The 21,500-nt window shown below is 36.7% G+C and overlaps 1 protein-coding gene across 2 annotated transcripts in view; it reads right to left on the bottom strand.

Annotated features, from left to right (window-relative positions):
* The window catches only part of TGFBR2 (transforming growth factor beta receptor 2), a 179,429-nt gene that overhangs the window by 136,757 nt on the left and 21,172 nt on the right, over positions 1–21,500 (bottom strand). The window contains exon 1 of one of the 2 annotated variants that reach the window (XM_053714249.1): positions 15,878–16,187. The exons of the other annotated variant lie outside the window; for it this stretch is intronic. Coding sequence (XP_053570224.1) covers positions 15,878–15,962 — 85 coding nt within the window. The 5' untranslated portion in view covers positions 15,963–16,187. Of the gene's footprint in view, positions 1–15,877; positions 16,188–21,500 lie in introns of those variants that run through there. 2 annotated transcript variants of the gene reach the window in all.

Raw genomic sequence — 21,500 nt, 5'->3', positions numbered from 1 at the left:
ACGCAAACTAAGTCAATACAGACATATCACACACCCACCAAAACACAAAACAAAAATGTTATGTAACAAAGATATAAGCACAGTAAGATAACACTTTAAGTAAAAGATAACTGGTTATAAGATATAGCAGAAACCACGCTACATCTTTGTCCCACTTTATTTCATATTGGGTCAACAAACAAGCGTGTGGTAAGTGTGCACATACTTTTTAATGAATTACCAATCTAAATACGCATTTTAGAAAAAAAACGATTTTTTTACCTTCAGAAATAATTTGAGAACTTAAATGTTATATATTTTCTGTAAGTAAAATATTACTAATGTACTAAATTCTTATCTTCCTTTTTATTCACTCCTAAATACAGTATTAAGCCTAATAGTCATTTTATCTCCAGACTAATTTATTCCATGCATTGTAATATACTTCTGTGTCTGCATAGGACCTTTTTTGATGTATCCAATTATAAAGGACACTTATATTTTGCAGTCTCTACAAAAAGGCCTAATACTGTTCCCTTCCAAAACTGAGACTCATTGTTAGTGCAAGGCCTTTGGGCCATTGTTCCTATTTGACCCTTTTTCCCGAAACAGCACCTGCCAATCTTTTATTCAGGCCTCTTCCTTTATGTGTGTTGGGGCAGGAAGTAGCGTTTGCTTCCCTTGCTCAATTCAATAGGCAAGAGGTTATTCACCAAAGCACATTATTCAGTAGAAATTAAAAAAAAAATATCATTGAAAAACTAAGAATTATTATTTGTCTTAAATATGTCTAACAAGATTTAAAAAGAAATTGCACTGCAGACATCCAATTATGTACTTTTTAAAATTCCTAAGTATTATGTCAGCCTTACAAAACAATATCCATTGGAAAATATGTTCTAATTAGTTTAAAGAGCCTTTGACAAGGATTTTTTTTGTATAAAACATTCAAAAGAACATTGTTTATGGCATATAAAAAGATATTGTAAAGAAATCTGAAAACAATGTTTTGTGATTCAGAGTGAGCCTGCAGTTTTAAACAATTTGTATTAGCATTGTTGTTGTCTTCTTTTAGTATCTTGTTAAAAAGACGGAATAAGCTGTTGAGCACTATATGCAGCAGTTTTGCAAAGAATGTTATACATTAGCAAGAGAAACTATATGATATCACATTTTCCTGCCAAGTAGATGCTCCAGATACCTACCTATGTATCTATCTCTTCAACACAGAATAGCAGAGGAAGTAAGAAAATGTGATCATAGAAGTCAATTAAAACCACTTTTTTTAAAACTGTATGCTCTGTCTAAATTACAATAGAACAATTGTGTGTTTAATATCCCTTTAAGTGACAGTTAGAGAGTATTTAAAGGGACACTCTCAGGTTAAATTACATTTTCATGATTCAGATACAGCATGTCATTTTTAAAACAACTTTCCAATTACTTCCATTAAAAAAAAATGTGCACAGTCTTTAATATTTACAATTTTTGAGTCACCAGATCCTACTGAGCATGTGCAAGAATTCACAGACTATACGTATATGCATTTGGGATTAGGCTGATTGCTATCACAGGGTACAAGGGGAGTGGAAATATACATAACTTTAAAATTTGTTATAAAAAAATCTACTACTCCATTTGAAGTGCAGACTAATTGCTATAGCATTGTCCTTGTTATCTTGCATTTGTTGATTATGCAAATCTAATGTGTTGACTGGTCCTTTAAAGATAAACAGTACAATGAAAAGGTAAAAAAATAAACCAACAACAAAAACTACAAACCTGATTATCTAAAGCTTTCTGCTCAGGCAAATCTCTTCAGTACTAGGATCTATTATAGGAGTCGGTAAGGCACAATTTACCATGCAAGCTGTGTATCTCAGTCACTAAGGATAGGAACCCATACATTTCTGCATGTGATAAGGAAACCACATTGCAGTGCAGTATAGTGTTCAATGAAACAAGCAGTCTTAAAATAACACTGAATGTATGAAGCTAAATTTGCAATGAAAAAAGGAGTTAAAATGAATAACATTACACAGTGAAATCTGATATGAAACTATGTATTCTTGCTTAACCCCTTAAAGGGACAGTTTACTCAAAAATTTTCTCCCCTTTAATTTGTTCCCAATGATCCACTTTACCTGCTGGAGTGTATTAAATTGTTTACAAGTAGCTCCTTTACCCTTATATTGGCATTTGAAATAGTTGATTTAGCATGTGGTATCCCCACCTATTCTGAAAGTTTGTGGCCGCAGGTCCCAGCTATAGATAAGCTTTGTAAACACAGCCAGCAGAAGAAATTACACTCCCAGTGGGATATAGCAGAGATAAGGTAATAAAATGTTGATTTTCCATTGTTCTCTCCAAGTACTGGTGATTGTTTTATGTACAGCTATAAGATAAAGAAGCAGTTATATGTGCACATGGTAATACAGTAATGATATCTGATTATACCTACAAGCTCAACCCATTTTATTAGGTTGTGGCTTCAAAACACAAAATCAGAGCTTTAACATACACAAAAAAACATAAAAAGCTATTTTTCATACATTTTTTTCTCTGCAGTTGGTAAAAAAAGCAATTGTAAACACATTAAGTGAAAAAAATATTTTTCAGTATACTGTCCTTTAAGGACCCGCAATGTACCCCCTTTACGCCGCTGGACGTTAAGGGATTGTCTGGCTATAATAGCGTGGGTCCCCGCACTATTAGACCCTCCCTCCCCCTGAAGGCTTATTTAAATAGTATGGCCCTCGCCGCTGGCAGCAAGATGCACTATTGAAAAAGGTCCACCCCATAGAAAAGACCAGTGACATACCCTCATAAAGGGTTAAAGTACACCAAAAAAGAAAAATGACATGCTATAATTACTTGCAATAGGCATGTCATTTTATTACTATCGAACCTGCACTAACTGTGTGTTTCCAATTAGCACTGCTGCTTGGATCAGCGACAGTTTTCCGCACGGAGCCTTTTAGTGCTTTGCAGGTACTTTCTACTGTGTGTTTAACCCCTTTGCTGTACTTTCTAAATGTTTATTTTGATGTGTTTAATGCAACTTTCTTTTGTCAAGCATAACAGTTGACCAGTGCCTAACAGTTAACCAGTGCTCTGAAATTGCAATTACCCGGACGAGCGTTAAATTCAAGCTCAAGCGAACGCTTTTCACATTGAACTGGTAATACATGCACTATTTCTGATGCTTGCAAGAGCTGCGATAAACACCCTTATCGCTTGCGCGCAATAGTTAACATGCACTACATAATCTAGTAGGAAAGTAAACAAATTTAAAAGGTCTTTTAATTAAAACAAAAAATATATTTTTATGTAAAGAAACCTAAGATTAGCATATTTTTTTTACCTTATAAAGCTTCAGGAATTTCTGCAATAGTTAAACAAAACCTACAAATACACACGGCCAAAAGAACATGCAAACTGGATCTACATAGAGATTAGGGATGGGCGAATGTTTTCGCAACATTCGAAAAAGGCACGAATTTTAACACATTTGTTCGTTCGACATCAAATTTCTTCGAATTTAGATTTGTAATAGTATTTCTAATGCTATTCTTTAAATGTAATATTCGAATTATGCATTATTCTATATAGAAACATTCAAAATGATATATTTGTATCAATTTACTAGATCCCCTCCCTACCACATGAACTATTGAACTTCTGAATAGTATTTGTTAAATAGAATGTTAAATTCGAAATTTCGAATGTGGACATTCCAATATAAATAGAAATATTCGAATTCGAAAGTGACATTCGAAAACTGTAAATTGCATTAGATATAGAATCTTTTAAGAACATTTGTTCTTATCAACATTCGTATTTTATAATTCGAATGTCGGGTAATAACATTTGTTCTAAACATTCAAAATTCGAAAAATGTACACATTCGCCCATCCCTACTAGAGATTCACAGGAATCAATTATCTACAGGGGTCAAGTCCTACAAAAAAAAAAAGTGTGGGAACTCACCAAGACTTACACCCCCCCTCACAATTAATATTGTTTTATCTATCTATCTATCTATCTATCTATCTATACATATATACACACACACATATATATATATATATATATATATATATATATATACACACATGCGCTCGCACGCGCACACTTACACACTGTATTTATATGTATATAATATATACACTTTGTTAATGAAAGCAAATTAAATCCAATGAAGGGTTGAATGATTACCTTTGAGCCTGAGAATTCTTTTTGTCACAGAGTCTCACTCACTTAAAGGGACATTATACACTCATTTTTTCTTTGCATAAATGTTTTGTAGATAATCTATTTATATAGCCCATAAAGTTTTTTTTTAAAATTAATGTATAGTTTTGCTTATTTTTAAATAACCATTGCTCTGATTTTCAGACTCCTAACCAAGCCCCAAAGTTTTATGTGAATACGCTCGACTACCTACTCCAGCTTGCTCCTGCTTTGTGTAAAGGGTCCTTTTCATATGCAAAAGAAGGGGGAGGGGGGGGGGGAGTGTCTTATTTGCACTTGCAGTGGGCTTTCCAGCTACCTTTTCAACAGAGCCAAACTGACAGCTTCTAAGTAAGTATTTTAAACAGTTTTATACTGGATTTTTATTCAGTATCTGTGCCTATTATTCTTTATAGTAGCTGTCTATTACATGCAGTTATATGAAAAATGAGTGTATACTGTCCCCTTTAAGGTGTAATAGTCCTATTTTTGCTGAGGGGAGTAACCCCAGAGCAAGCCACACAGAAATGTAAGCACCATGTGTTACACAGATTGTGGGGTGATAACACAGCAGGACCGCTGACAGACTTGCATTTAGTGTATTGTAGGAAGTGTTATTGCCCATTACTTGAGGATCTCACTATCCCTCTAAACAGATGGTGTTCCAGCTCCTCCCACCAGCAGCAGTAGTGTTTACTGAATGGTTTGTGTTCTCTGTCCAGAGGGAACTTAGTTCCTCCTGCAAAAAATAGTGACATGAAACTCCATTCCCATGCGTTCCCGCTCGATGTGACCCCTGGTTATCTACAAAAAAACAAATTCCACTGAAAGTTGAAGGGCCATTATAGTCAAAAAATGACATGCTCTAATCATTTTTTGACTATCAACCCTGCTCTACTGTGTATATAACGCCCGCAAAGGGGTTAAACATACAGTAGATGTTTCTGCTTGGGACCTGCGGTGCACTGCTGGTTCCGAGATGAACCCTCTCCTGATCCAATCAGTGGCACTAGTTGCACAACTGTGCTTTACACAAGCCGCAAGCGAATGTGCTGCTGAGACACAAATAATATTCTGCGAAAGTAGCACTCGATGGCTGCATTCTACACCAGGACTTTAGGCCCTGATGTATGACCAACTTATGAATAATAATTGTAATATTTATATAAAATAAAAAATACCCAGACAAGCTAAATCAAAGCATTTGCCACAACGTCTTCTGTTATTAAAGTACATTAAACACTGCTTGCTTTTGTGCAAACAAAATGTGCTTGTCCTTCACTCTCTAGAGAGGTCAAAAATAAATTCTGTAACCTGTAAATGCTGCAATTTGCAATAGTATGAAAGCTTAGGTTACGATTTTGCTTTTGACCTCTCTATGAGAGTGAAGGACAATTTTTTTGCACAAAAAGCAAGCAGTGTTTATATTTAAATCTTGTTTAGACATATTTAAGACATATAATAATTATTTAGTTTTTCAATGATATATATTTTTTCATTTCTACTGAATAATGTGCTTTTTGTCTATTGAATTGAGCAAGCAAGGCAAAAAGCTACTTCTGCCCAACACACATAAAGAAAGAGGCCTGAATAAAAGATGGCAAGTGCTGTTTCAGGAGTGTAGGACAAAGCTGCACATTTACACCAAAGCAGAGGTAATAATAATAATAATAATAATAATACTTAGATAAATGAAAGATCTAATAATAATAATAATAATATAACAATAATAATACATAAATACAATTATTAACCTCTTAAGGACATATGACAGAATTTTTCTGTCATAAAACAATTGAGCAAACTGAAAGCTGTGTCCTTAAAGGGTTAAATAAATAAATAACAACAATAATAATACATAAAATGATCTAATAAAAAATATAATAATAATAATAATAATAAGATAAATACATTATCTAATAATAATAATAATAATAATAATAAATAAAAAAAAAGATCAAATTAATGTAGTAATAAGATACATAAAATGATCTAATTAATAAATAAATAATAATAATCAGCAACTGACAAAGCTATTAGCCTTATAATAACATACTGATATTGAAACTGTAATATTATGACCTTAATTAAGGTCAAGGATTTCTGCTTTTTTCTGAGTTTCCTGGAAGACTTAGTTGGAAATTTAGACTCACACCCATAAGTTCTTTATTTCTTGTAAGCTTTTTACTTAAAGGGACAGTAAACACGTAATTACAAGACATTCCTGTTGTGTTGCTGTGGAATAACATATTGGCCATTTTTTAAATAAATGAACCTCCTTTTTACTGCAATTATTTTTCAATAGCCAAACTTTACCCACCCTTTGCCTTATTTGGGTTTTAGTCGACAGACAACAAGGTTAGCCCTCTTTAGAAATTTATTATAACGTGCACAATAAATGCAAATGCATTATAGTCAATCAGAATAAAGTTAATACAAGTTTGCTACAGACTGGTTAAAGTTAGATCATTTTGAAATTGGTTCAGATTGATCTAACTTTTTACTTTACTTTTGTGGACAGCTCAATGTTGTTATTACATGGAACGAAAACACTTCTGTATGCAGTTATTTGGTTTTGTTGTACTGTAAGCAAATTCTCTCTAAGCTAACTCAATTACTGATTCATTTGATACATTTTTAATTTGAAAACAAAGTAACGTTGATGTGTTTATTTTTACGATAGGTGTTAATTATTTGTTATTACACATTTATACAAAAGTTTCAACACTAATTTAGTGCTGTCATTAAATTAATTGTTACTAATCAGGAGACAGAACAGACATGTCTGCTTGTTTTTCTTTCTTAACCATGACTAAGAATAAATGTTTCTTTAACACAAATTGCTAATAGAGGCTTTAAAGGAGCCTGACCTTTACATAACCCATTTTGTTCTTAGTAATAAATCTTTATGTCTGTTGGTCAAGGAAAAAAAAAAGTAGTTCAAAGTGACCACTGTGCAGGAAAGTGTTTTTCAAACATGATCTAGGACTAGGTAACATCACTACCATTCATTATGATAGAGGAGACTTACTTACATACAATACTTTTAAACAACTCAGTATAAACTTCCTACACCACTTCATAAGAAGTTTGTTTTTTCACAAGCAAACTTTGTTAAAAATTGAGTACAGACTCTGTTAAAAATCAAGCAAGGGTTCAGATATATTGAGAAGTGTCAATGCACTGCAACAGAGATGTCCAACTCTAGGCCTCAAGGGATACAAATATTCCAGGTTTTTAGGAAATTATTGATTGAGTATAAATGAGATCAGGGATTCTCAACAGCCGGGCCTTGGTGGTTCACTTTCTGGGCCATGGTTCAACATAAATGTTTGCTGCCCCTTTGCTGTGAACTGATCACCAACCAGAATTCCATATATATGGAGCTGTGAGGTTATCAGAGTGCCACTGTGCATGCACGCTATGTGCATGTAACAGTCATTTGGTGGGAAGACAGCATGGGACAAGGAACAGGCAAGTCCACACATGGACACCACAGGTAAGTACGTTTAGTGCTACCAGCCACCCACAGATATGTCAACTGACATATTATATATATATATATATATATATATATATATATATATATATATATATATATATATATATATATACATATATACATACATACACACTGTATATTATATATTTATATATATATATATATATCATATATTTATATATTCATCTACCCCCCCCCTGATGACTACCAGGCTCGGACACATCAAGATATAATTTACTGGGCCTTGAGGTCACTTGAGTTGAGAACCACTGAATTAGATTACCAATGCTAAGAGTTTCCTAAATATATATTTTAGTTATACTTAAAAACTACAGTGCAATGCAGGGGTTTGACAAACTTCAAAATCTAGGAACCAGTCCATTATTTAGAAGCCAGAAACATGTGCCCATCCTATTTATATATATTATATATATAATATATGAAATATATATCTATATGCACACACTTATTATATAATGCAATAAAAGTTGAATTTGTATTTCACAGCTGCAAGGCATAGAAGGGATCCAGCTACGCCAAGCTAAATTTTAGGTGTGTTTGATAGCAGCCAGTGGAGAGAAATGTCTTGAGAACTCTAAACCAGGGCAACACAGCGTAATTTTAAAGGTGCCAGTGGCTTCCTGGTTCCTAGGTTTGTCAAGCCCTTGGTCTAACTTGAATAATTGGGGAGTAATCAAAATATTTCACTTACTGGTAGGGTTGCCACCTGTTCCTTAAAATACAGAACACTTATAAGTTACACATGTTGCAGGGTGTGCAGGGAGGAATATGAATATTGCTGTCCAGAAACACAATACATGTTCCTCCTTGCACACCCTGCAGCATGTGTAACTCATAAGTGTCCAGGAAAACATGGCTGAGGTGGCAAACTTTCCATTTCTACAAATATATCTGGCCTGACATTATAAGTGTTATTTTATGTTTTATTTTATGGTTTTTTATTATCAGAGACCAGAATGCGTTGCAGTGTTCGTAACAGAAACAAGATAACTTAGTAATATTTGCCAAAAAACAACAACAGCAAAAAATATGGCCGACCACCAACAAACATTGAAGTGTTATAAATGCTGTTTATATTTCAGTAATATTCAATTGTATGTATACTTTTTCTAATGCTAAATGTGAAACTAAATGATAAAAAACGAATTGTTCTCTTAAATGCTGAGCTAGTTTGTACTGTACTGTAGTTGCACAACTCGCATTGAAAAAATATTAATTTTTCACCTCATATATATTTTAAGGGACAGTCAAGTCAAAATTAATCTTTATGAATCAGAAAGTGCATGCAGATTTTAAGACACTTTCCAATTTAATTCCATTATCAAATTTTGCACAGTATTTAAATTCAAAGCCATGTGGATTATATTAGTGATTTATAAATAAATAGATATAATAAAATTAACTAACAATCATAAATATATTGAAACATCCACTTAATTATTTTGGAATAGATATTCAGTTGTGACACAACCAATAACCAATACGTATCAATTTTTATAGTTACAGCTTACAACAATACACGTATTGGCAACTGTAATTGTTTTACGCTGGCTAATTACAAATTCAAAGTAATCTAATCAGGTGGTATCTGGGAATGCAGTATGGAATCTGTAATTGAATGTTACTTGCTACAAACTATTTCAAAATTGTATTTTAGTTACTTTGTATAGATAATCTTCTTATGTGTAGCACTAGCAAGCATGTCCTCAGGGTGTATGAAGTATACATGCAGCAAATGTAGCTAAAAAAACAATCAAAATCCTACTGGACAAGAAACAATTTTTTCTCTCCTATTACATTTTTTTTCTTGACTGGTAAATTAAACTTTTTCATACACACACAACACATATATATATATATATATATAGGTCTATGAGTATGGCTCTGATGAGCTGAAACACGGCAGACTGGGATGTCTTTGTCAGCACTTCTCTACTGGCTTGCATGTCGTTGTTTTTTAAGTTCAAATAAACTTACATGTTTTTTACTGGAGCTCCGACTGGATAATTTCTTTATATATATATCAGTAGTCTGAGGAAGGGGGATTTTTTTGTCCTCGAAACGTCACAATTTTTCAGTAAATTATTTCACTAAAAAGACCAGCGAGTGCAAGTTTGTTTCTTCTTATATATATATATATATATATATATACACACACATATACACATACAGGGGTCGAGTCCAGTGGGAACGCATGGGAAATTCCCCCCTGCAAAAATAGTCCCTCACACCTTATTTTTTATTTTTATTTTTTTTAAAACAAATAATAATAAAGTATTAATAGTATTATGTGTGCTGCAATAAAAGATGATTCAGATGCTACCCATTAAAGATTACAGGCACCGCTACTGATTGCAGCATCAAGGCAGATTGCACTCTTATACAGCATTCTTGTGCTCCTCCAAAATAGTCTGTGCTTTCTTTAGCCTATTATGCTCCTTTTCCCCTCCCCTTCACCCATCTTAGTGCTGCTGCTTGTTCCCTCCTTGTTTGACTACATCAGGGCCTCGTTTAACTAATATGCTCCTTTTCAACTCCCCTTCACCCCCCTCTCAGTGATGCTGCTGACCCCTCCTTGTCTGACTTCATCTCCACTACTTGATCTCAGTGTGCAATGGAGGGAAACATGCTGGTTAAGAGGTATACTCTGGCTGACACATCCCCACAAACTATCAAGGGGTTATCACAGAGGAAAAATATTGGTAAAGAAGGGGAGGGTGAGGGGGCGATTTCTGGTTGAGAACAGTGTATTCTCTTAGAATAAAGATGGTACTCAGAATCTGTAAAGTTTATTAAATATATTGAAAAAGCCTTTTTATTTTTCACCCATGGAATGCAGCTTTATTCTTTATCAAAAAGATGATTAACCACTTCTTTATTTCACTCTTCTTATTCAGCAACTGTAGGCATTATAGACTCATTTTAATGATCCCTCTAAAACTTTTAATCCCCATGGTGACATGTGTATGTATGTGGGTAATTATATGCATCTCTATGTATGCTTGTGTGGTTGAGTGTGCATGTGAATGTCTATGGGTGTTTGTGTGTCCATGTGAGTCCCTGTGGCTGTCCTGTTTATGTGTGCATGTGGGTGACTTGATGTATGTTTATGTGTGCATGTGTCTGTGGGAGCTTGTGTGTGGATTTCTGTATGTGTTTGTATACATGTGCACATATATGTGTAGATGTCCATGGTTTCTTGTCTGTGGGTTGCTGTTTGTCTGCTTGTGGTACTGGTTTTGTGTATATAAGTGTATATGTGTAAACATGTGGTTTCTTATGTGTGTCTTTTGTATAACTGTGTGTATGTAGGTGCTATGGATGTCTGTGGGTGTCTATAAGTACCTGTGTGTGTATGTGTATATATCTGTGAGTACCTGTATGTGTTTACATGTCTGAGAGTACATGTGTGTGTGTGTTTGCTTCCCAAGCATGGGACTCATCTGTCATTTAGTATGGGAATATGACTGACAGGTATTTTAAGCCATAATTCTGGTCTGAAGTCTCTTATGTACATATAACTTGCAGGTACTTCGACATGATGTTCTGTATTTATTTAGTGAAAATTCAAAGATTTTTTTTGTCTTCCAAACATATTATATTATTTTCCTTCCAACTTTTTGGTTTTGGTGCAAATGTCACAACCTGTGATGTCACTTACTGTAATGTAACATTTACATAATTCATTATGCTAATTATCAAGGCCCAGTATTTTTTTCAAACAAAGGTGGCAACTCTAGCGCCAAGATGTTACTATACACAGTCTTTACTGGAGGGAAATAAACACCAGGGTTTTTTTTTTTTTTGCTGTTCTGTGCACACATGTAAAAGTATATCATTTCTAGAGCTCCCCTTCTGTGCTCCTTCTCCGCCAAGGTGTGCAGGTAAAAATAGGATTTTCTGCAAGTAAATATTTTTGGGCTGGGTGCGCAGAAAGTTTATGGTTAGCAAAAATGACTGCCGACACTCAGGCTATATTCTTGCACCGTGCACAGATTCTGTAGAGAGAAGAGAGTGGAGTTTGCCTTCCCACAGAATGTGGATATTAAGCTACATGTTGGGTAAGCAGCTGTAGGAATTTGCATATAAAGGTGTAGAGGTGGACTGGGCAAGGATGGCTATTTATCAAAGGTCTTGCGGACCTGATCTGACAGTGCGGATCAGGTCCGCAAGACCGCGCTGAATGCGGAGAGCAATATGCTCTCCGTATTCAGCATTGCACCAGCAGCTCACAAGAGCTGCTGGTGCAACGCCGCCCCCTGCAGACTCACGTTCAATCAGCCGCCAGCAGGGGGGTGTCAATCAACCCGATCGTAATCGATCGGGTTGAATTGTGGCGATTCTTGTCCGCCTGCTCAGAGCAGGCGGACAGGGTTATGGAGCAGCGGTCTTTAGACCGCTGCTTCATAACTGCTGTTTATGGCGAGTCTGAAGGCTCGCCAGAAACACAGGCCCACAAGCTCCATACGGAGCTTGATAAATGGGCCTCTATTAGTGAAGATGTGTTGAATTGCAGAGCAGCCCTTGAGCAGAATGTCTTTATAATCCTCAGCTCCGCATGGGAAGTGGCAGGAGGGTAGGTAAGTGCTGAGGAGCCGAGTGAAAAAACATCACAAAATAACACAGAAAATGCGATCCTTCAGTGTGCAACTGTCAGCAATAATACTACTGCTGGCCTCCTGGGAATAGCAGTGTAAGGTAAACCCTTGCTGCATTTACTACACCCAGTGGTCATGCAGTCTAAAACACTATGTTTAAGTAATGTAATTAGTAGTAACAAAAAAATGTTTAAAGTTACTTTTTTGAATTGTTTTTAAAATGTTATTCTTCTTACCCCATACATATTAATTAAAGATGCATTAACTGTATTAAAATAAGTGCATTTTTATTACATTAACAGTGCACTTGTTTGCTAAGTGACCAACTCATATCAGGCACATTACCCTCTAAACAATCATCCCTTGCAATAGTAATTTAGCCCCTTGATTACCGTTTGTTTCTAACAATTAAAGGGTTAATTTGCTACTGCCTCTGTGTTGTGAGAAATATTGTTTGTTTTAATATGTGCCATTTTGTACATTTGTTTGTTTACAGATTGAATTGTAGAGATTTTGAAGTATATTTTTAATTACGAGTTATTTAAAGCAGCTGTCTTATTTCCTATGTGTTTTGTTTCCCTTTTTGTTTTTAAAAATATCAAATATAAAATTGTTAAGGTGGCAGAGTTACAGCACCTGGGCCACTGGGTTGTACATGTCCCCTGGGTCAAAAGTTGCCAGTTCTCCTTAACATAAATAGAAAGCTGTTAGAGAAAGCTTTCAGCTGATACTACTACACATTATATTAAAGGGACAGTATACACTCATTTTCATTTAACTGCATGTAATAGACACTACTATAAAGAATATAATGCCCAGATACTGATATAGAAATCCAGTGTACAACCTATTAAAAACTTACTTAGAAGCACTTTTAATGAGATAAGCCTGGGACACCCCTTCATATGAAAAGACCCATTATACAAACAGAAGCAGTCTGACGTCTGTGTACATCAGTATACATCTAAAACTTTGGGGCTTGGTTAGGAGTCAGCACAATGTTTTTTAAAAATAAGCAAAACTATAAATTTTTACTAAAACACACCCAGATGGACTATATAAATGAAGTATCTACAAAACATTTATGCAAAGAAAAATCTAGTGTAGAATGCCCCTTTAAGTTAGTAATGAAAGAAGCTCTGGTATGTTGTCCTTTTAGGTGGTGGATGGAACATCACTGACTACTGCCGGTGATTACTTCCTGTGCTCAGGGTATAGTGCTGCTATGTGGACGGCTTCTGTAGTGAGAGGGGGCAAAGTATGATGGGTTCCCACAGATATTAAGCATATTGTATAAGCATTGGTGTGTTGTATATGGATAGCAATATATATCAAGTTGTGATCGGGCTAAATCAATAATTTCTCATTTTGTAATTATTCTGATAACAGCTTGATATACTTTTTTATTGATATATACAGCAGTCTGTGTGTGTGTGTGTGTGTGTGGGGGGGCTTCATCTGCAATTCCACTGCCATTATTATAGGATAGTACTGCAAGAATTGTGGTAATATATTTCCCCTAGTAGGTGAGGGATGGGTCATAAGAATGCTGCAGCTGGTGAAAGTGATGCACTCCATTGTCAGAATGTTTTAAGCAAGACTTTGGAGCCTATTTATTAATGTGCCAGCAGACATGATACGATGTGGTGTTTCATGTCCGCCGCACATTGATAAATGCCAACAGCATACGCTGTCGGCATTTACCATTGCACAAGCAGTTCTTGTGAACTGCTTGTGCAATGCCACCCCCTGCAGATTGGCTGCTAGCAGGGGTGCCAATCAGCCCGATCGTATAGGATCGTGCAGATTGATGACCGCAGCCTCAGAGGCAGCGGACAAGTTATGGAGCAGTGGTCTTTAGACCGCTGCTTCATAACTGCTGTTTCCGGCGAGCCAAAAGGCTCACGCGGAAACAGGGGCATCAAGCTCCTTTCGGAGCTTAAAATTCGGCCCCTTTTGTGTATGTTATCTATGTGTTTATGTGTCTGTGTATGTATGACGTGTGTTCTCAGTTGCATGCTATTTGTATATATATATTGTGTGTGTATAAAGTCTTATTCTTGCAATATCCACCACCCTACCCTTCCAAGTGATGTTATGGTTGGTGAACAGAGACACATCACAGAGTGAGCCAACTGGTGCTGGGGACTGAAGGATCAGTACCAGCAGAAGTGACAGGCAGTGAGCTGAGCAGGACTCTTCAGAGCGGCACTGTATGTCTGATTACACTGTGCAGTTATCCAAATGTGTTTTATTATCATAAGGAGTATGCACTAACAATGCAAGATCATGTAGTGGAAACACGTGTGATTTGATTTTTATTTTAGTTTTTAGTTGTTTTTTTTTTTTTACTTTTTACTTTTTGGGAGATTGAGAAACATAGAGAGGGAACAAAAACACAAACACAATTAAAATGTTGGTGGACGGATTACACAAATAAATAAGACAGAAACAAACAAGAAAGGGGAAAAACACACAATGGGGTAGAGAGTGTAACATGTAAATGGAGAAAAAAATGCAAGGGGGGGGGTGGATGAGCCAGAATGGTAAAGAGAATGACATAAAAGAGGATAATAAGAATTAGAATGACACACACTCAAAAGGTTTAAATACATAATACTATGTAGTACTGACACTGATCCAACCAGCATTGGTGTGTGTGTTTGAGAGAGTATATTTATATATGTGTGTGTGAATGCATATGTGTAAGAAACAGAGGGATAGATTACAAGTGGAGCGCTAAATTATCACCCTCCTGCAAACAGGCGAGTGGCTGGTTATTACTACCGCAAGCTCTCTGGTTAATTTTCTAACAGTGCCCCAAATGCCCTCAAAATAGAGGTCATTAGAGTTTTTTTATTAAAAAAATTCTAGCATTTTTTTTAAATATAGAAAAAAAAAAACTGTACTAGGCAGTTTGGGGCTTTAAAATTGGTGGCAGTGGGGTGTTAGAAAAAAAAAACAGCACTGAAAACTGTGCGTTCTTATAGACTGCAATGTATATATAAATGTTTATGACTATATACATATATATGACAGCATCAGAACGAGGCTCCCATAGGAGCCTATGGAAGCACGCTCTCATGAGCGCAATGCTTCCTTGCCGTGTTCGCATTGCAATTTACTTGTAATACCAGTCCATAATTATATATATATATATATGTGTGTGTGTGTTTGTATACGTGTGTATGTTTAATTGTGTGTGTAGTGGCCACTTACAACTCTAGCAGTACATACTACTATTTTTTAAAATGGGATAGACTCCTCACGTGCTTATAAATAATGAACTTTATGCCGTCAGTCAGCCACCTTATTACATCCCTATGTACTTTAGGAAGCAGCCACCCCACCTTGGTGCCTCTTCTTCCCTCTGTCTAGAAGTGTCACATTACCAGAGCGCTGGACAAGGAGCTCTCTCGGGGACAAACCAGCACTGCATGCAGTCAGGGACACATATACACAGGAGTAGCAGACTTCAGTAAAACAAAATGTATATACAATATTTATTTATATATATCGAGAAATACAACAAAACATAACTCACCATGATTTCGATTGCTGCTAGCAACACCGCTGGCTGTCAAACTCCAGAGTAAAACTTGGAACCACAGGCAGCCCCTTAGATCCATAACCACTTTGTATTCGTGTTCATTAAAAAGCAGATTAAAACCCAATCTTATAGCAGTAGATACAAAAAGTAATCCTGAAAGTTTCTTCAGTGAGTGCTGCACCCCTGGTGCTAGGTCTGCCTTAGAGCCAGCCAGGCTCCCTGCATTCCTTTGGGCACCGTTTGCTGGCTGCACACAAGTCTGACTCACTTCTGCAAGTCCTGGGGAAACAGGAAATCTTCAACTTCACAAACAGCTGTGCTGGGCCTCTCTACTTCTTTCTTCCTTTTTTTTTTTTTTTTTTTTTGTTAAAAACCTCACCCATTTGCTGTCAATCATATGATAAAAGCCAGCCCCTCTTTCTCTCACATTACATCCCCTTTGCACTGTACTTTTCCTGTGGCTTTGTTTTGCTGTAATATCCTGTTGTAAAAAAGCACTGTAACTGTAGTATTGTATATACACTTCTGGCTGATGTGTGATTGACACTGCCTTAAATAATAATTACCACGCGTGCTGCCTATATTTTTACCTTGGGATTAAAAACGGAAATTCTGTAACCTATAAAAAATGTTTAAGAAATCTAATTTTTCCTCTCCATTTGCTATTGCAACACTAATAAACTTTGTTGCACTGTAAAAACGCTATGCATACTGTTTTGTGCATTAAATAAAACCAGTATTTAAAGGGACATAATCAAGTCTTACAAAAAGAAGTGTGGGAACTCACCAAGACACCAAGATTTCCACTGCACCTCATAATTAATAGTGTTTTATACACAGACACACAAACAAAACAGTCTCTTACATACACATACAGATACTTTCTAACACACACACACAGAAAAACACTCTCTCACATAAGCTCTCTCACACACACAGATACGCTATCTCTCTCTTTCAAACAAACACGGCGAAACACACTTTCTCCCCCAGACACAGAAACACTCTCTCTCCCACACACAGAGAAATACTCTCTCACACAGATACACTCTCTCTCTCCCTCACACACACACACACACACAGAAACACACTCTCACACACATGCACACACAAAAATATTTTCTCTCACACACACTCACTCAGATACACTCACACACACTCACTCAGATACACTCTGGGCAAGATTACAAGTGAGGCGCAAATGTTTTTGCGCTAGCGATAACGTGTTTCCGCAAGCATTTTTGATTCCGCTGATATTACAAGTGGGGAGAAATTGCGATTGCACTAGTGCAATTGCCTTTTACGCTTCAGTGCTTTCCGTGATCTCATAGCTGTGGTTAACTATTTTCCGAAACAAAAAAGTTGCACAAAACACTTCAAAAATGCATTACTAAGTACACTTACACTCATATTAACACTGTCTAATAAAAATGATTTAAAACAAATATTGCACAAAAAAAGTTATAAGGGCTCAAAGATTGGAGATTTTGGGTGTTAGACAAAAAAGGCAGGCAAATGGCTTTAACATTGAAACACATACAGTACATTGCTAAATATCTATTTGTGTGTGTATATATATATATATATATATATATATATATATATATATATTTATATATATATATATATATATATACAGTACATGTGTACATATATATTAATGTATTTATATGTGTGTATATATGTACTTACAGTCATATATACAAATATAAAAACATTAATATATATGTACACATATATAAATATATAAGTGCATTATATCCCTTTGCAATATTCATATTTAATAAATAATTTAACTATGTGTTTACTTTAAATATTTTACATTTGTTAATATGAATATGCTATGTTGTATGTGCGATGGGTGTTTTTTCTTTTTTCTATAATTCTTTTCTCCACATTGACTTTTATTGGGAATGCGAAAAGGCTATGGAGTTTGTGCGCTCTAGGGTGTTAGGTTTTTTCACACTTTTTTTCTTCATTAATCTCTATGGCAAAATATATGCATGTACAAGTGAAAACTTAAGTTAGGTTTTTCATGGTATTTTGGTTAACCCTAGTGCAAAATACATTTTTTTTGGAACTTGTAATACCAGCGCAACCCAAATAGAGCAAAGAACCTTAAAGTTAGGGGCGTTTCCCTTAAAAAACAAATACTGCACCACTTGTAATCTAGCCCTTTGTCTCTTACACATTGACCTCACATCTAGGCATTTCAAGTACATAATAAGAAAAACACAGACACAGGAATGGGTGAAAAAAGGCCGCAGCCCGCATTTATTAAATTAAATTAAATGAAGTTAAAATTTTAGAACAACTAAACTTCACTTAAAAGTGCTTGCCCCACTCCACATCACGTGCTTCCACTGGCACTCTGCCAGGCACGCCCACAGCCATAACCTCTACCCATACATGAGGAGGTACCCGCAATAATTAGTTAAACTTTAAGGCTAGCACCCCGCAACTGCTGCGACAACCACAAAAAATAGGGAGGGAGGGACGCTTCTTCTTTACAGGTTACTCTCCGGCCTCCAAGACGAAAGTGAGCAATGGCTCACTAGGACACGCCCCTTAGCCTAGAGTGAGGTCACATGACCCCTCCCCAATAGACATTCGTCTGTGGTTCCATTGACCTCACATCTAGGCATTTCAAGTACATAGGCCTAGATTTGGAGTTCGGCGGTAGCCGTCAAAACCAGCGTTAGAGGCTCCTAACGCTGGTTTTGGCCACACGCTGGTATTTGGAGTCAGTGATTAAAGGGTCTAACGCTCACTTTTCAGCCGCGACTTTTCCATACCGCAGATCCCCCTACGCCATTTGCGTAGCCTATCTTTTCAATGGGATCTTTCTAACGCCGGTATTTAGAGTCGTTTCTGAAGTGAGCGTTAGAGCTCTAACGCCAAAATTCCAGCCGCCTGAAAATAGCAGGAGTTAAGAGCTTTCTGGCTAACGCCGGTTTATAAAGCTCTTAACTACTGTACCCTAAAGTACACTAACACCCATAAACTACCTATGTACCCCTAAACCGAGCTCCCCCCACATCGCCGCCACTCGATTTAAATTTTTAACCCCTAATCTGCCGACCGCCACCTACGTTATACTTATGTACCCATAATCTGCTGCCCCTAACCCCGCCGACCCCTATATTATATTTCTTAACCCCTAACTTGCCCCCCACAACGTCGCCGCAAGCTACTTAAAATAATTAACCCCTAATCTTCCGACCGCAAATCGCCGCCACCTACGTTATCCCTATGTACCCCTAATCTGCTACCCCTAACATCGCCGACCCCTATATTATATTTATTAACCCCTAATCTGCCCCCCTCAACGTCGCCGACACCTGCCTACACTTATTAACCCCTAATCTGCCGAGCGGACCTGAGCGCTACTATAATAAAGTTATGAACCCCTAACCCGCCTCACTAACCCTATCATAAATAGTATTAACCCCTAATCTGCCCTCCCTAACATCGCCGACACCTAACTTCAATTATTAACCCCTAATCTGCCGACCGGAGCTCACCGCTATTCTAATAAATGTATTAACCCCTAAAGCTAAGTCTAACCCTAACACTAACACCCCCCTAAGTTAAATATAATTTACATCTAACGAAATAAATTAACTCTTATTAAATAAATGATTCCTATTTAAAGCTAAATACTTACCTGTAAAATACATCCTAATATAGCTACAATATAAATTATAATTATATTATAGCTATTTTAGGATTAATATTTATTTTACAGGTAACTTTGTAATTATTTTAACCAGGTACAATAGCTATTAAATAGTTAAGAACTATTTAATAGTTACCTAGTTAAAATAATAACAAAATTACCTGTAAAATAAGTCCTAACCTAAGATATAATTAAACCTAACACTACCCTATCAATAAAATAATTAAATAAACTACCTACAATTACCTACAATTAACCTAACACTACACTATCAATAAATTAATTAAATACAATTCCTACAAATAAATACAATTAAATAAACTAGCTAAAGTACAAAAAATAAAAAAGATCTAAGTTACAGAAAATAAAAAAATATTTACAAACATAATAAAAATATTACAACAATTTTAAACTAATTACACCTACTCTAAGCCCCCTAATAAAATAACAAAGCCCCCCAAAATAAAAAATTCCCTACCCTATTCTAAATTAAAAAAGTTACAAGCTCTTTTACCTTACCAGCCCTGAACAGGGCCCTTTGCGGGGCATGCCCCAAGAATTTCAGCTCTTTTGCCTGTAAAAGAATAAATACAATACCCCCCCCCCCAACATTACAACCCACCACCCACATACCCCTAATCTAACCCAAACCCCCCTTAAATAAACCTAACACTAAGCCCCTGAAGATCTTCCTACCTTGTCTTCACCATACCAGGTTCACCGATCCGTCCTGAAGAGCTCCTCCGATGTCCTGATCCAAGCCCAAGCGGGGGCTGAAGAGGTCCATGATCCGGTCAAAGTCTTCATCCAAGCGGGGCAGAAGAGGATCTTCCATCCGATTGAAGTCATCATCCAGGCGGCATCTTCGATCTTCTTCCATCCGGAGCGAAGCGGCAGGATCCTGAAGACATCCAGCGCGGAACATCCATCCGGACCTGAAGACTGAACGACGAATGACTGTTCCTTTAAGGGACGTCATCCAAGATGGCGTCCCTCGAATTCCGATTGGCTGATAGGATTCTATCAGCCAATCGGAATTAAGGTAGGAATTTTCTGATTGGCTGATGGAATCAGCCAATCAGAATCAAGTTCAATCCGATTGGCTGATCCAATCAGCCAATCAGATTGAGCTCGCATTCTATTGGCTGTTCCGATCAGCCAATAGAATGCGAGCTCAATCTGATTGGCTGATTGGATCGGCCAATCGGATTGAACTAGATTCTGATTGGCTGATTCCATCAGCCAATCAGAAAATTCCTACCTTAATTCCGATTGGCTGATAGAATCCTATCAGCCAATCGGAATTCGAGGGACGCCATCTTGGATGACATCCCTTAAAGGAACAGTCATTCGTCGTTCAGTCGTCGGTCCGGATGGATGTTCCGCGCTGGATGTCTTCAGGATCCTGCCGCTTCGCTCCGGATGGAAGAAGATCGAAGATGCCGCCTGGATGATGACTTCAATCGGATGGAAGATCCTCTTCTGCCCCGCTTGGATGAAGACTTTGACCGGATCATGGACCTCTTCAGCCCCCGCTTGGGCTTGGATCAGGACATCGGAGGAGCTCTTCAGGACGGATCGGTGAACCTGGTATGGTGAAGACAAGGTAGGAAGATCTTCAGGGGCTTAGTGTTAGGTTTATTTAAGGGGGGTTTGGGTTAGATTAGGGGTATGTGGGTGGTGGGTTGTAATGTTGGGGGGGGGGGGTATTGTATTTATTCTTTTACAGGCAAAAGAGCTGAAATTCTTGGGGCATGCCCCGCAAAGGGCCCTGTTCAGGGCTGGTAAGTTAAAAGAGCTTGTAACTTTTTTAATTTAGAATAGGGTAGGGAATTTTTTATTTTGGGGGGCTTTGTTATTTTATTAGGGGGCTTAGAGTAGGTGTAATTAGTTTAACATTGTTGTAATATTTTTATTATGTTTGTAAATATTTTTTTA

The sequence above is a fragment of the Bombina bombina genome, chromosome 5 (assembly GCF_027579735.1).
Source record: "Bombina bombina isolate aBomBom1 chromosome 5, aBomBom1.pri, whole genome shotgun sequence".
Lineage (NCBI taxonomy): Eukaryota > Metazoa > Chordata > Amphibia > Anura > Bombinatoridae > Bombina > Bombina bombina.
Note: the sequence above shows the minus strand (reverse complement) of the source record. Positions and strands in the feature narration are given on the sequence as shown.